The 17,812-nt window shown below is 35.8% G+C and overlaps 1 protein-coding gene across 2 annotated transcripts in view; it reads right to left on the bottom strand.

Annotated features, from left to right (window-relative positions):
• Positions 1-17,812, bottom strand: part of LOC113071759 (tight junction protein ZO-2-like) — a 58,688-nt gene that overhangs the window by 16,963 nt on the left and 23,913 nt on the right. For both annotated transcript variants that reach the window (XM_026245049.1, XM_026245051.1), the window contains exons 2-12: positions 16,591-16,644; positions 15,095-15,219; positions 14,095-14,197; positions 12,996-13,602; positions 11,294-11,397; positions 9,180-9,333; positions 4,217-4,328; positions 3,791-3,912; positions 2,730-2,793; positions 962-1,112; positions 520-628 (exon numbers count right to left, since the gene is read on the bottom strand). In XM_026245049.1, the coding sequence (XP_026100834.1) occupies positions 520-628; positions 962-1,112; positions 2,730-2,793; positions 3,791-3,912; positions 4,217-4,328; positions 9,180-9,333; positions 11,294-11,397; positions 12,996-13,602; positions 14,095-14,197; positions 15,095-15,219; positions 16,591-16,644 (1,705 nt within the window). The remainder of the gene's footprint in view (positions 1-519; positions 629-961; positions 1,113-2,729; positions 2,794-3,790; positions 3,913-4,216; positions 4,329-9,179; positions 9,334-11,293; positions 11,398-12,995; positions 13,603-14,094; positions 14,198-15,094; positions 15,220-16,590; positions 16,645-17,812) is intronic.

Genomic DNA, 17,812 nt, shown 5'->3' with positions numbered 1-17,812 from the left:
TAAAAGCAGAAGGTATTACAAACAAATAAAAATCATATTTTTTTAAAGATACACGATAATAAATAAATAAATATTTAATTATAACAAAAACAAAAGGTGTTTAAACATATAAACAATAAATAAACAGAAAAATTATAAATATACACTAATAAATATAACAATAAATAAAATACATCATTACAATCAAATCTAACTGTACATATAAAATAATAAAGAACAAAACATTAACACATTATTATAAAAATCAAAAGGGTCTGTAAAAAATACATAAATATATGAAATAATATATAATAAAAATAAACTATGATATGAAAAAAACTAAAGGTGCTGTAAATAAAGTAAACAAATATAAAAATAAATGAACTCATATATAAAAAAAATAATAATAATGGTACACAGTAATAGAATTATACAGGTGTGCCAAGTGATAACTGCGTACAAAATATTTGTGTGTTCCCTGAGTGAAGCGAACCGCAGATTTGTGTGTTTTGTAGTTGGCTCATGTTTTCTTGCTCTCACCCTCAGTCTTATTCTGCGCCAAAATGGTCACGACCTCACCCCGCGGGATCTCCAGCAGGAACATCACTGCCTCCTCTCGCACAATGCCCCGAAAGTCAACGTTATTCACCTTTAGGGAAAGACAGGAGACACACACACACACACAGTTGGAAAGAAAATGTGGCAAATTCAAATCAAATTCAAAGCATGTTCTCTCCTCCTAAAGGGATCATAACATGGAAAGCTGCACTAGTATGTTGACGTAATGTTAACTTAAAGCTCATCCCTCCCCAGTCCACCCAGGCTATTTCTGAAAACCATGATGCCAACATAATAAGCATAATAAGGTTATATAATCATAAGAGTGGTCGTTTACATACAGAAGATTGAAAGATAAAGTAATAAAACAGCTTGATTATTATAACTTCAGAAACAAGATGACCCAAAATGATCAGAGCAGTACCTTCATGATCTGATCCCCTACACAAAGACCCTCTTCTTCGGCCGGACTGCCCTCTTGGACTCCAGCTATGAATATTCCCACATCATTTCCTCCAGCCAACCTCAGGCCAACACTCTCTCCTTTCTGGAAGCTCACCATCACTGTGTTAGGCCTTCAAAAGAGAGCGAGAGTTGGGGGTTTGCTCAAATCTTAACTGAGAAGGTTTTCCTGTGACATCATTTTAGAAAGCTTTTAAAAAATGTGACAAAAACACACCAATCCTAAAAAAAAATATTATGCAAAAATTTTAACTTTTAAAATATACCATTGCATATAAATATAGAATCAATTTGGATAATTTATCTGTCTGTAAATTTTGATTATTGAATTTATAGGAATTATAGCAAAGTCACAATGTTCCCATTAGGCTCAAAATATTATTTTGTATTAGCTTGAGATGGTATTCTGAATACGATTTTATTTTCATATTTTCAAGTTTTCAAATTAGTTTTACAGTTTTAGTAATTTTGTGGTGTTTTTTGCCTTTTTTATTAATTTTTTTTATGTCTACCTTTCATTTGTTAGTTTTAGTTTTGGTTATTTTAGTACTTAAAAGGATAGTTCATCTTCACTTGCTGTCCATTGACTTGCATTGTGTCCCCCCCCCCCATACCAAGGAAGTCAATGAGGACCAGTAACTGAAGGTGAAATACAAACCAAAAAGAGAGTATGTTACAATCACCCAACAGTGTGTGTGTGTGTATTGGAGATGTACTGTGGTCCATTATGGCTTCGACACGTCCAACGGAGCATGCTTCAGAAACGGCTCTCTGTGCTGCTTCGCTAAAGATAGGCGCTTAGTCTATTTTTGATGGACTATTTTTGAGGATCTATTTTAATTGAAGGTGAAGTTAAACTAAATTAAAATAAGAACTGTTGCAACTAGCTGAAATAAAATAAGTTTAAGTTTTATATATATATATATATATATATATATATATATATATATATATATATATATATATATATATATATACATACACACAATTAAATAGTGATATACTTTAATTCCTAATAATTTTGTTTAAAAAGTTTAAAATCTGAAAATCTTCTTTTCCAAAATGCAAGGATTATTTTCTGTTGTATTTCTATTGGTCCTTTCCAAACACACTAAAAGCCAAATGCACTGTCATGGCTTGTGATTTTTCAGCAGGGTTTCCCCTGCTCTCCACCTCTCTCATTCTGTGCTCAAGTAAAAACACACTCTGGTCTTAAAGCAAAGCGTCTCTGTAAGGAAGAGCAGGAAACAAAAATAACCTCTCCCCGTGGATATGAGCAGCAGCAGACTGCCTCTTCTTCATGAATATGAAGGAGCTGATGGAGAAAATGATTAATAGAGAGAGAGAGAGGGATTGCAGAGGTATCCAGCCTGTGATGCAGATGACACTCCACCTCTCTTCCTCTATATCAATTTCATTTCCTGTGTGCTCATCCACTAGTGCAATAATTTAAACAGACAGTTCACCACCACATGAAAATTCTGTCATTAATGACTTATCCACATGTTGTTTTGTTTGGAAAAGACGAATCACTGAAACATTTTTTTTTTTTTCTTGGTGAACTATTAACCAGAGCGTGTGTGTGTGTGTGTGTGTGAGAGAGAGTTAGTGGGATGAACTCCAGCCCTCAGTGAGTCCTCAGGTTTGTTAGTGAATAAGATCTTAGTTCAGTGAATAGGATCATGTGTGTGGAGGGCTGAACCTGTGGGATATTAACAGGATCCACTCACCCGTAAATGGCCTCATCTTCAGGGCTCGGTCTGAGCAGGATCTTGGGTGTCGTCTTTATTGCAGCTGCACATTGAATAATAAAATGGTCTAATATCAGTTTCACTCAATTTTTCTTTTAACTCACACCTGCCGATGGCAAGTTAACAAAGAAATACACTGATCAAATTTTAGGGGTCAGTAAGATTTAAAAAAAGTTTTTTTTTTTTTTTTTTTTTTTAGCAAGTATTCATTAAATTGATCAAACAATAAAGAAATTTATGTGACAAAACAAAATGTATAAGTTTCCACAAAAAAATATTTAGCAACTGTTTTCAACATTGATAATAATAGATTCCTGAAAGATCATGTGACACAGAATAAATGATCACAGGAATATTTTACATTTTAAAATATATTAAAATAGAAAACCGATATTTAAAATATATATATTTTTTCATTAATCTTTTTTATATATATTATAAATAAATCAGTAGGGGTGCTCCGATCACGATCGGCCGATTGTTAATGCGCATCTCGTCAGTAAAGCCGGTTTTCTAATCAGCGATTAATTCCATCAGGTGCGTGATTTCACATAGAGCAGCTGTTACTACACAGAGCCGTTGTTAATAGAGAAGATGCGCCAAAAAACGCTGAAATTGAAGTGGATCTGCGCATCTTCTCTATTAACAACGGCTCTGTGTAGTAACAGGTGCTCTATGTGAAATCACGCACCTGATGGAATTAATCGCTGATTAGAAAACCGGCTTTACTGATGAGATGCGCATAACGATCGGCCGATCGTGATCGGAGCACCCCTATAAATCAGTTGTGTTACTATAGGTTTATGTAGCTATTATTTCTTTAACAATGACAGTTTTAGTGACAAATTTGGGGAACCTACATAAACTTGTTTACCTCATGTTCCACTGAGGTAAAAGTAGTTTTTAACCATTGTTTTTAACCTATGCAATGCTGCAGTTTCTACTAGTTTCTGTCAATCCTCTGCTTCATCAATTAAACAACAGTGTGGGTCTTTATCTACCAGTTTGACTACGGGGTATATAGAGAATCATGTTCTTACATGGTGATGGTTCTTGCTCCTGTGGTTCTACTCTCTCCTGCTGGGCTGGAATTGGCTTCTCTGGAGTTTTATAAGGAGAGGAAGTTAAAGCAGTCTTTGGTAATCTGCTTTGCGGATCTTCCCTGAAAATACAACAGTTTAGATCGAACACGATGCATGCATGTTCCACTAACATTTGACAACCAGTTTTTGAATATACTGACTGAAAGGTGTGCTTGTGTTGTTTTCTTTAAGTACCACTTAGTTTTGATGTTTTGTTATTTAATGCAAGAATATTCATTCAGATCACACACTGGGCCTCACTGACTTTCATTGCATGGACAAAACACTATTTATTTAAATGTCCAAAGACTTTCTGAGCCATAGTATAATGCATCCCTATTACGTGTTGAACATCTCAGGAGCTGATCTCCAAGCGGTCCTCACCTGGCGTTCTCTCGCGCTATTTCATTGGAAGAGTGTGAAGAGAGGTCAGACTGGCGTGACCTTTGGTCGTCTTGAGGTGAGTAGGAATGGTACGACTCCATCTCAGAAATATCTGAAAGAAATCAAAGGCTACAATGAGAAGCAATGGACTTTCCTTCAACCTCTAGGACAGGAAAGAGACGAGGCCCAGAAGAGACAGAAGTAAATGGACCCACAACCACAGAGAACAGACCACCGTGTTACGGATGACTTGGTGTTAATTTGCCAAGATCTGCCCCGTTATAACAATCACTTATGTTTAGATACTGTATACTGGGGTTCTGACCACAGCATATCCATGCGGTTTGACCAAACACACGACCCAAATCGCGCTGATTTCCAATGCCTACGTGACTCAAGTGCCCAGAATTTCATAAAGCTGTTGTGGAGAGACTAATAGCAGCGTTATACAGAGGCAGAAGGTGTGATTAATCTTTAGGAACAAAACACCCTGAGAGAGGCAGAGAAAAAAGGAAGACAGGAAGAGACATCTATAGAAAATGTCTTGGAAAGCAGATTTGTGTGTAAAAGCAGCTAGTGCGTGCATACAATGACACTATATTGACAGTTAAAGGAATAGTTCACAGAAAAACATTGGGTCAGCATTATTCACCCTCATGTCATTTCCAAAGCTGACTTTTTCTACTGTGAAACACAAAAATTTAAGAAACTGAAGAAGCCTTTACCAACACATTTTTTTGCAGTTAAGCCAAGAACCGTTAGATTCACAGAGTCAGTAAAACAACTGAGGATGTTATCACTACGACTCAAGAACGAATCATGCAGTCTTACGTCTACATTATTTTTGACCTGTTCATCTTTAAATAATCACCTCAAAAGAACGACTTACTTATGAATCAGACATTCTCAAGTTCAACTCAGTGAACCAATTGCAGCATTTCTTGAGTTGCATTCCATTTTCAGACCATGCTCACCATTTTCCTGCATGTATATTCTACTTAATATTAACATTTTTGCTACACAAAAGAAACGTAGTATCACAGGTTTTGTGACAACATGAGGGTGAACTATTCCTTTAATTTCTCATTCTAGAGCTTTACTTTGTCCAGGATTGTGGACAATTATTTGATTACAAGTAAAACCAACAAGAAGCAGAGCAAGGAAAATTAAGTATCGCCCTGAAAGAGAAAGCAAGACAGAAGTAGTGACGGCCAGGGAAGAAGAAAAGAGTTACTTTGTGGTCTGCTGGTGATCTAAGTGCATGTCCAGTGCATTAACAGAACTCCTCTGCTCTTCTGAGTGCCGAGTGTTCTCCAAATCTACAACACTCTCCATCTATAACAGAGCAAAAGGACACTGCCGCCCACCTGCTTCAGAACTCAGGGGGTTAATGCTCAGAGCTAACGGAGATAAATATGCTCATCTCAAATATGCTTTCTGTTTTCATGCACAACATTTCCTTGGTTCCACATTAAATTCAATTTAACTGCAGATTCTACATGTACTATTTATATGTCCCTTCAAATCTGCAATATGATGAAAACATCTGTTAGATATATATTCTAACTACATTTTTTGACTGTGGTGCAAAAGAGGCATCAAGTGTCCTGTTACCATAAAAGAGAGAAGTTTGAGTCCTGCAAAGAAGACAGTCCGCATCACTTCTGAATGTTTGCTTCTATTACTTATCTATAATGATCCCAAAAAAGTTTTCTTTTCTTGTTGCTAAATTACATTTTTCATTCATTTAGATAAAGCTGTAATTTAATCTTTTTTTTTACGGTTTGATTGAAGCTTTTTCATTTTGATTTTTTACAGGTTGCACGTAAAAGTAGTTTCTGAGGACTATCAGGGAGGAGAAGGGGGCTGGTGTTTTCCAGGCTGTGGGGGAGAGAGGTGTGTTTCCATCTGTTCGGTGGGTGGATGAAATTACAGTCTGCCTCTTAAGAAGGGATGAACAAACCACAGAGTTGAGACAGCTGTGTATATTCCCTGAATACAACCAAAGACAGCACAGCCAGCACCTCTGCTTCAGCTACAACCACCATCACTGATTTAGTTCACAGCACTACTGCAACAACACACACACACACACACACACAATATAACCGAGAGACTGACAAAGAGTATGATACACACACACACACACACACACACACACACACACACGCAGAAAAGGTTAGGGCTGGGTGATATTGTTTGGAAAAAGATTATTATCTGATACCTCTATATTTATGTATTTGCTTTAAATGTCAAATTTTTCCCCAGAGTGACTAAATAGATGAAAATAAAGTAAAAAAAAAAAAAACTTATCTAAATAGGAGTTTTTAAAAATGTGTGTGGAATTTATAAATATTATATATTAAATACAATATTAAACTTAACAAATATATAAATATTAAGGTATTGGTATTCATATTTATTACTACATTTTTTTTTTTTAATCACACCCACAGAAAAAAGTAAAAAGCATTATTTGAAAAAGCTGTACCAGTATAATAATAGTGATATATATTGTAAATATTCCTTTTATTTCCCAGACTTTGCTGTGTCTGATAATAAAAATACCACACAAATGACAACATGAAATCAAAATTTACCTATATATTTTTGAAACGCATTTCCTTGGTCTTATTTTATTTCCTTAAAAGAAACCACATTTTTATTACTAATACATTTCTAACTGAATAAATAAAAAATAAAAAATAAACCTTCTTCCCCTTCGTAGCAACTGAATCAAATCCAACACTCATTCAAGTCCCAACCCACATTCATTTTTCATTGACTATGTTGCATTACGGAAGTTAAATGTGTTGTGAATGCATGCTGTCTTTAGACACAATCGCCTGAATTTCCATAGAACTATGAAAAACACGAACATGCTGGGTTCACATTCAATTGCATACTAAACTAAATGAGGAAAAAGACACAGCAGACAGCACTGATTTACAACAGTAAGCCTTGAGCATCACGGTTCAACCTATCTATGAACACTACATAAGTCAAGGCTTCTTGAATACAATGAACAATAAAAATTAGGAAATAGCTGAAAGCCGGCAAACACATCATCTAGTCAAAAAGTAGTGCACAATGGCGCGTACGAAGGAAATGAACAGTACGTGCTGCATTTTTATGGCAGGGTGTTAATCTCATCTTGATTCTACTTCTCCAACCGGCTGAGAGCAGCACACTGCCTACAGTGACACATTTTCCAATGTCGTTGAATGTGGAAATGCATTAATCTGTACCACACAGCCTCACTTGACAAGCAGATGCTTTTTCTTTACTGAAATGTACTTCCTTCCACCTGCAATTAATACCTCGAAGATGGTAGGTCAGTGTAAGCCATACGATATCCAGCTGTCCCACCCTAACAACAGCTGAAGAGTATGAAATAGCATCTGAGAGACTGTGACACCCTTCCAGACACAGCTTCTCCACCAAGATTAAATAAGTCACCACCACACAGACATAACATTCAGTAGACTTATTTATTGATTAAAGAAGGTATTAAAAAGGAGGTTAGCATAAAAATATAAGAGCACAGTGTGAAAGTTTACAGGTTTGTTGAGGCACAGTCATTATTAAAGATCAAAGGCAACCAGACTTGTTGTGTCTCTGCGGTCCATCAGCTAAAAGTATGACATAACTGTATTATCTGTAAAAAGAGAACACAAAAATAACAGTTCTGTTGTAAGAATGCAGTTTGCTTTTTCTCGTTGAAGCGCATCTTTCTGGCCTTAAAATATTAATTATGTGCAAGTGTAAACAATGGTGACTATGTATCTTGAAGTAGGGTTAAGATAACTGATAACTGTATTTTCAAAACAATAACAATAAATTAAATAAATAAATAAATTAGGGTTAATATAGTTAGCTAAAACTGAAACTAAAACCATCATTTAAAAAAAAAAAAAAAATACTAAGAAACTATTTCAGCTACGTTTCTCATTTTAATTTAGTTTAACTTTATGTAACAAAATTACAAATTACTAAAACTGAAATAAAAAGTAATAAACTATAAAAACACATGAAACACTAGTAAAAATAGAAAAACAATGATTTAACTACAATTAAAATGGAACATTAATTTTATTTAAATCAATTTACATTTATTTTTTACTTACATTGTTTAAAAAAATAAATACAAATATTTGAAAATTTATTTTATATATATATATATATATATATATATATATATATATATATATATATATATATATATATATATATATATATATACACATACATATATATACACACACTTTTTTTTTTTTACATACTATTTGAATCCATTTAGATGATGTGAATTATAAGACTTAAACACAGCTGCTATATTGTGTATATAGTGTTACGATTCCTCCCATTCTTTTTTCTATAAATGGTTTATCTCACTATATTGTCTCTGATGTGGTCCACTAGTTGGCAGATCACCCAAGACGGATGTTAATAGTAGATATAAATGGGGGCTGTAAATCTCAGCTCTTTGCTAAAAAGACACAGTCTACATCTGACAATACAGTCTTGTAATTTCTAAATGACTATATTTGTTCCTGTTAAATATACTATTAATCTATAACTCTACAGCCAGAGGAAGTTTTATAACCCGTGTCCGAATGCATTAACGCTGTATCACCTCTATAGATGACCAGACTCATTAAATCCATGACACACATCTGTAATTATGCCGCTGGATGATAACCCTGCTCTGACACAGACAGTGACAAATTGGGTTTTGTGCTTCAACACTAATTTCAAGTCTAATAATAGTGACATGCATAATTACTGGTAATTTATTACAGCCTCAGCACCTAGCGAATGTGTACATGATATTGCTAATCTGATTTATCAGGTCCAATTCTTGCTACTTGCTTTTAATTAATAGTGTGGTGTTGAAGAGCAAACAGCCAGAGGGTGTGCACCACGGCTCAGGAAACGCTGCAGTGTGATAGGAGGAACTTACCATCAGGCTCCGAGTCGCTGTCTGCCAGGGCAGGAATGCGCACCAGGATCTGTCGGTGGTCTCTCTGGACCACCAGTTGCAGCCTGCCCCGTGATTTCTCAATCAGCCTCCCAGCGTCACTCAGAGAGAGGTTCTCCGTCACCGTCCCATTGATCTGAAGAAAAAAAAAAGACATATCATTATTGGTTTAAGTCTGATGTTAAGGAGTTTGAATTGAGATGTTTGATTGGTTGATGCACATTTACATTAACAACTCAATAATTCAATTCAACAAAATAAATCATAATTACTGATAAACTTCCCCTGATACTGTCATTTCAAATAATATTACTAATTAAAATGAAATGTTCCTTATATGTTAACTTAAATGACAATATCTAAAAAACAATTCTCAACATAAAAACAAAAAATAATAATATTCAGAATGTGTGTGAACAAGTTACACATTTACATTTATATTTTTATAAAAATTAATATATAAATGTGTTATATTATCTTTTTTTTTTTTTTACAAAGTTTAGTTTTCAGTAAATATTATGTAAAATTGAATTTAAAAAGTATTGTAAATTAATGTAAATATATTGCATTTTATGAATTGTTTGCAGTGATGGGAATAACGGCGTTATAAATAACGGCGTTACTAACGGCATTACTTTTTTCAGTAACGAGTAATCTAATTGATTAGTCTTCTCATCTTAATAACGCCGTTACCGTTACTGCCAAAAAATGCGGCGCGTTACTATAACTGATGATGAAGCTGTTTTTTTATTTTCATCAGACCAACTAGATCTCTGAGCGAGAGGCAAATACTTTTTTTTACTGTTCTTCCTTGGTTAGTGGGCAGAGCACGAGACAAGCGCATAAATGCTGACGATTGGCTGAGGTAGAGTAAAATTTCATTGTAAGCCAATCAGAGGTAGAGTTGGGCGGGTTTTCGAAAGCACGCATAGTAGTGATGGGAATTCGGCTCTTTTGACTCAGCTCACTGAAAAGAGCCGGCTCTTTGGATCACAAACGGCTCTTTAAATGACGTTGACTATAATATTTCAATTTTTATTACATAATTATTTAATTTCTATAGGCTAAATTTGAAATAATAGAGTTGGCTCTTCAGATATGCGAGCCAGCTCCCGAAGTTCAACTAAAAAAGCCGGCTCTTAGAGTCGGCTCATTCGCGAATCGCGAACGACTCATCAAAAGCTCATTCGCGAACGAGTCGATCCATCATCACTAACGCTCATTCGCGAACGACCCATCATCAGACAGGACAGGACACACAACGAACAACACAAGCCAGTCAGTCAACCAGAGACAGGTATGGCGACGAGCCCAAATAATCCAAAAGTAGCCTTCTCTAAATGGAAGTATATACATTACTTTTTCCTTCAAGAAATTAAAGAAACAATAAAAGGAAATATCAAAAGTTCCCAAAAATCTATCGTGTTATTTGCATTGATCCACTATATAAACATAATATCTACATACATGCCATTTGATTGGAGGCTAGTCTCACTTTGTCCCACAGCAACTTTTTTTTTTAGATGTGTGTACAATGTTTCATGTTTCTGTTAATAATGTATTGTATTAAGTGTCCATTTCATTATAATATTCAGATTTATCATAAATAATTGAACATGCACATGTATTTTAAGTTCCTTTAAAGAGGGGTAGAGGTGGGGTCACGTTTTAGCATTTAAAATGTAATTTTACTTGAAAGTAACGCAATAGTTACTTTCTTAAGTAACTAGTTACTTTAAAAATTTGTAACTGAGTTACTAATTTAGTTACTTTTTGGAAGAAGTAACTAGTAACTGTAACTAATTACTTTTTAAAAGTAACTTGCCCAACACTGATTGTTTGTATGTAATTCATCTTTAAATTGTATTAAATATTAAATTTAAATGGACAAAATAACTATAAATCGATAAATAAATCGAAAATCTATTATTTATAGTTATTTTGTCCATTTAAATGTAATATTTATATAGGGTTTTTTTCAGCTTTATTTAACCAAACTGATTGTTAATAGTGCTCGAGTAAATCCAGCAATTTTATGACAATTTCACAGAATTGATGCGTTAATATGGCTGTTGTGTGGAGGGTCTGATAGGCACCTTGAGAATGATGTCGCCCTCTTGGAGATTTCCGTCTCTGGCAGCCAATCCAGTGCTGGTCATCTCTTTGATAAAGATCTGGCTGCCCAGCCGGAGGCCATACTCTACAGCAAATCAGAACGAAACATTGGTTCTGTGCAGCACCTCTAACATGACCCTAACATGAGCCTAACAGCCATGATGACATTGACCCTTTAAATACACAGCAATCCCTCCAGCTGTTAGTATAATGGTCCCTAAATGGACCAAACACCACAAATAATTTAAATGGAAACTGAACATGTGGAGTATTGACCTTTTGAGCAGAATCAGAGTTCACTGCTGAACACACAAGAATCACTTACAGAACTCAAAATGATGAAACTCTTTCAGTTCCAATTTTGTTCTAAAAACTAAACCCAGTTCTAGAAAAACAAGCGATTCCCATTTCACAACCGTAGGCAAGATAATCTGGTAATAAACTGCGCTACCCACTTTGTCCTTCTAGGCTGTGAATTATGAAGGGCTGGTGAGAAAATCAAAAGAGACAGACCGCTTTATGTGAAGTCACAAGAATATATGTCTTCTGAAATCTGTCAGGGTCTTCAAAAATAAATCAGATTTAAATATCATCAAACTCCACTGAGGACAAACTGTCTTAGGATGGATGTGTGGAGGTCCAGAGGAAACCGTGTGAAAGGACACGAGAGAGAGCGGAAAAAAGAAACGGAGAAACAGATCATATGGTCCTTTTATATTGTGTATTATTTCCACAGCATCTGACCTGATCTCTAGAGCAGGAAGAAAAGCTCTGCTCTTGTAAAACTGTCATATCAAGCCATATTTTACTCTTTTGAGTTAAAAATGATTGATGTAGCATGGAAGTATGCTGTTGTTTAAAATATCTTCTTTTATTTTAAAATGTTTTTTTTTTCCTGTGATGTCAAAGCTGATGTCAGCATCATTACTCCAGTCTTCAGTGTCACATGATCCTTCAGAAATCATTCTAATATGCTGATCAAGAAATATTTATTATTATTGTTGTTGTTATTATTATTATTAAGTTAAAAAAAGTTGTGCTGCTTAAAATGTTTGTGATAACTGTGATTTTTCAGGATTCTGTGATAAAAACAAAGATTAAAAGAACAGCATTTATTTCAAATATTGTAATTATTACACTATAAATGTCTTTACTGTCACTTTTGATCAATTTAATCCTCACTGAATAAAAGTATTATTTCCTTCTTTTTTTTTATGTTCTGACCCAAAACTTTGGAATAGTAGCTTTTTATAGTAAAATAATGCCAAAAAAGGCCATGAGAAAGTGCTATCTTTTTAATCAATTTTTTGTCAATTTTTGTCATAAATATTGATCCAACTTTGAGTATTTTCTTTAATAAAGCCCATAAATGATAAACTTGTTATTAAGACTGAGCTATTAACACTTGACTGTCAAGCAATCAAATTTACATGGATAAGGCAATAAGATATACATCCAAATAATAATTCATTTACATGAAACCAAAGGGTCTGGAAAGGGTGGAAAGGGTTTTTGGTGCAAAGAAACCTCGGACCTCAGTGGAAAGAAAACAGTAATAAGAAAAAAGTAAGACGAATGATATGCCCCTTCTAAACCGTTTGAATTTTCTTTTTCTTTTTTTTATCAGTCACCTAACTTTAATATCAAAATATGCTATAAGTGACAAGGTCCCACAACTCTCACCTTCATTGGGCCTGTTTTTCACCAGCATCACATTGATGGGCGGCTCCAGGGGCTCATAGTTGTCTTTTCCCCTGTCTCGCTCTCTGCTGGGTGAAGGGGAGCGATCCTGCAGCCGGTCCCTGCTGTGACTCCTGATCATCTTAGCATCCGAACGGGTGTCATACCTCTGCGTGTCATAGCCCTTTTCCCTCCCGTAGCTTCCGGCAGGGCTTCCTCCTCCGCCGCGGCCTCTACTGTGATAGCGAGGCTCTGGGCTGGATCCACGCTCCAGCGTCCGGCCCCGGCTGCCGTCCCTGCGATAGCCGCTGTCAGAGCTGGGCGATCTCTCCGCGCTCCTACCTCTGCTCAATTCCCGCCGGGTGTCGTAGTCCTGGCTACGGTAATCCGGCTCCAGATAGTCGATCCGTCTCTTGTCGAGGCCGCGGTCTTGCTCTCTTTCACGGGGGTAGCCCAGGCCGCCGTTTCCCCGAGGGTAATCAGAGTCCGGGTCACTGTGGACACTGCGGTTGTCCTCGGGATAATAGCTGGTTATGTTGTAATCGCGGCTATCCCCGCTGGGGGATGGTGGACGCTTGAGAACAGGCACCTTGCGAGGCCTCTTTACAGTCTGTGGGGAGCGATGGATAAAATTAGTCTTCCATTTAGCCCACTGTTATCAAAAGGACCATATCTAAAAGCAAACATTTCTCTTACTGTATGATCATTACTTATTCTTGGATCACTTGCAGTACTTTCATTTGAAGGCTGAATTAGCATGTTTTAAAACAGACAGGAAGCACTAAACTACATATACAGCAAGTAGCAGAGCAAAAAAGCAACCAAAAGTGTACAAAAAAAAAAAAAAAAAAAAAACGTCTAAAAAAGCTTGGGAGGAAAAATTCATGCTTTTTAAATTTTTTATTATTATTATTAAAAAATATGTGTTATTGAACTTTTAATAGATTTCGTAATATTGATAAAATATAAATAAAAAATAATTTAGCCTGAGATAATACTGTCATTATGTACATGCTGTCTGACACTGCTAACCAATGCTAGTATCCAAAGTAAGAAATATTCCAGAAGGCCTCTCATTAAGGTCAACTTGAAAAATACTTACTATTTTGGCCAATTTCCCACATTTCCGAAGTGACTGCACAGCAAATGAATGAGGCACATTATCCATGGTGACGGTGTTGACCTGCATCACGCGGTCATTCTCACTGTCCACAAAGAAAACCATAAACAACAAAACACTGACACATTCATTGTTAAAAAACACTTAGCACTTGCAATGCATTTTACCTCCATAATGTGGTATACAATGCATTTCTGAGAACAATTATAATGTATGAAATAAGTGAATTAATATCACACTTGAATGTAAAAAGTAGGCTGTCATACAGAGTCATGCAGGGGTGACATATTTTTGCAGGCCAAAACCTGGAAACAAGATAGCATTTTAGCTCTCCGATCCCATTGACCTGAAGTCAGTAGGATTTTTGAAATGAGGTCTGTGGTCAACACAAACTCAAGATATTTTACACATTAAATTCTGCATAATAAAAACTTAAACTTTTAGAAATTATGTTTTTAAAGAAAGTCTGAGAGAGTTGTGAGAAGCTCAGTGGTGGTGATGTTAGTTTATAGCCAACGTTTAGCTTTTGACTTTGACTATTGTATTTGGGCTTCAGAATCCATAACAGTTATGTTAAAGTTAGTTTGTGAAAATTGCCATGATAAACAAAACTTGAAAGAATCATAAACTGTTGTTGGTCACAGAGCTTGTTTTTTCTACAGTTATCCAAAAGCCAATAAAACTAAATCTTATCAGGTTTTTGTCAATGAAACCAGGGTGATACAAACTTTGGGGTCGGCCTACAAAAATATGTAAGCACTGCAATTTTTAATTATTTAAATATATAATTTAATAGCATGCATTAATAAAGCATGCACTAAAACACCAAGGTCCGTAAACATGGTTATATTTGATTTCATGTCGTTTTGAAGAGCTCTACATGCAAACTCAATGCTTATCAACCTCCCTATGCTCCCTGTGTAAAATAATAGTTTACCAATATGCTAAACACGTATGCATTAGCATGGTGAGTGTAACGTACAAGAGCAGTCCATCGGCCGGTCCTCCTGGCAGCACGTCTGACACAATGATGGACGCCTCTCCGGTCTCCACGTTTGGATTGTCCCGGCCGCCGGACACAGCAATTCCAAAGCCCATCTTAGAGTCCTGCAAGAGAAAGAGAGAGAAATCGCTTTCAGTGCGAAAATAGTGCATTTGCGCAGTAATACATCACAGCTAGCCTGCCCAGAGATGGAGTGTTTAATATCGCTCCATAGAAACACACAAATGGCCAGTGGTATTACACAATCCCATCCATGTGCTTATAATATTTATCTTTCACAATCAGTGACTGTGTGCCAACAAAGTGCAGTTTTTCATAAAGCTATTGCATGCCAAAGCTAATGGAGACATGGTTTCACCTCAGTGGTTGGCCAAATAACAACCTGGTGTACCTGCCTCAGAGGAAAGCTGAACAAATAGAGTCTAATGAGCAGGTATCACAGGCTTGATGCAGTCTGCTCCAAATATATTAAGGAGATAAAACCTGACAGAACCGAGATTTCGGAGTGGTACAGTGTTGGAGGGATTTATCTAGAGATACACTGGTCAACCGATCCTCAATCAAAACCATTTTTTGCGGGCATTTTTGGTTGATCTGTGCTCTGAAATTGTGTGGCAATGCACATAAAATGTATTTGAATCACTGGCCAAAATGTAATCTGTGTGGAAATTACATTACAAAAGCTTATATTGCGTTTCTGAGTAACTGAATATCACAGAAACTATATAGATCATGATATGCCATATAAACGTCTAAGTACCATTTTGTCCCATATTTTCCAACGCTTATAGCTTATATCTTTCCTTTAATGTTGCAGAGATGGGACGAGTCTATTCTTATCTGAACCCAGAGTTCTGACATGCCAAAGCACCGGGATGTTTTCCCAGGATGAGTCTGATGTAGATGTTGGTGATAGCATCAATGTGTGTTTGGATAGCGTGTGTGAACATAAAGATGCACATCCTGTTGTGCTTGAGTGAAAAGAAGGAGAAGATGACAAGAGAGAGGGGGAGGGGTAACTTTATCTGATGGACAGAAGCACATCTACAAAGAGAACCTAAGAACAAAACATTTTGATGCACATAAGCTGTTGGTAAATTGACAACTGTTTCATGAAAACACCTTATTTGGAATATCCACTGATCATTTATACATGCGTCCATATGGACAAAAAATGATGGTTCGAAGACCCAAGTTATCAAAAAATGAATGAAAAATGTAACTATGGTACAGAATTAATACAATGAACTGCAATAAATAACAAGCACCTACAGTAATTCCTTTAGAAAATATGGGGGAAAGAACGTGCAAGTGATTACACATTACTGTTCAAGTTTGGGGTCAGTAAATATTTTTTTTGACTGAAATTAATACTGTTATCCAGCATTGACAAATTAAAGCATGGACTTGTGTTAGAGAGTAAACCTGCACTGAGTGAGCTAGTTTGAGTTAGTTCACGTAAAAGAGTTGCATACCCGCTGTAAAGTCACAGTGTACTGCTCCCAAACCGTCTCCTCCATTCCTGAGCTCTGCGAGGAAAAGAGAAAGAAAGCACCATTAATCACCAGTCAGGCATCACTAATGTCAGTATGCTGTGTGGAGTGACATGCAGGGTTGAGGCTCATGCACAAATTGGTCCTTGAAGTGTCCTGAATAAATTATTCCATATTTACATGGATGCACACATAACATTAAAGGAATATTCCTGGTCAAGTACAACGTAAGCATGACAGCATCTGTGGCAATTACACTGGAAACACATAATCAGCAGTTGCTTATCCTGGAATAAAAAACCCCAACTTAAATTTTGTTTTTTTGTTTTTTTACAAACTGAAGTCAAAATTACTTTCTGTAATTTTATCTAAAATCAACAGAATACCACAGATTCTATCTATACAGTTTAAAGGTGAAGTGCATAATATTTTAGAGTTAAAAAAAACTTTTGTACATTCCAGCTTCATGTGGTCCATATATAAGTGCTGTTTTTTTTACTTTTAGATTTAAAAAAGAATCCTGAAAAAATGTATAACACTTTCCACAAATATATTAACCAACACAATAATAAGAAATGTTTCTTGGGCAGCAAATCAGCACATTAGAATAATTTCATGGATCATGTGACACTAAAGATTGGAGAAGTGATGCTTAAAATTCAGCTTTTTCATTTTACAATATATGAAATTATTATATTATAATAATACAGTTTTTACTGTATTTTTTATCAATACAGCTTTCTTTTGCCCAAGACGCTTTCAAAAACATTAAAAAATCTAAACTTTTGAACAGTAGTGTACATTTTATTTTTATCACGTTATAATATTCTACACACTTCACCATAAAGTTGTAAATAACCCAGTATATTCCTTAAAATGAAATTATGAAAATGAATATTAGTCGATAATCAATAAATGAAGACCCTCCCCGGCTATAAGTTATCATCCAGAAATACCTGTGAACGCCTCATTATTTGATACGACTCATAACGTCACTGCATCAAACTCAGGGTCTACCACATACGGCAGAACAGTGTGTATGAAGGATGGGCCTGTCATTTCCACAGCTCACAAGGGCAAAAGCACAATTTTTTTTTAAAGAATAATAAAGACATATGAGGACTGAATCCATACCAACTCACTGCTCTATTCAAGTTATGTCCTTAAACACAACACCAGGGTCTGCATATCCCTCTTTAGGACA

The sequence above is a fragment of the Carassius auratus genome, unplaced genomic scaffold, assembly GCF_003368295.1.
Source record: "Carassius auratus strain Wakin unplaced genomic scaffold, ASM336829v1 scaf_tig00008058, whole genome shotgun sequence".
NCBI classification, from domain to species: Eukaryota; Metazoa; Chordata; class Actinopteri; order Cypriniformes; family Cyprinidae; genus Carassius; species Carassius auratus.
This window is presented reverse-complemented; position numbering and strand designations above follow the sequence as displayed.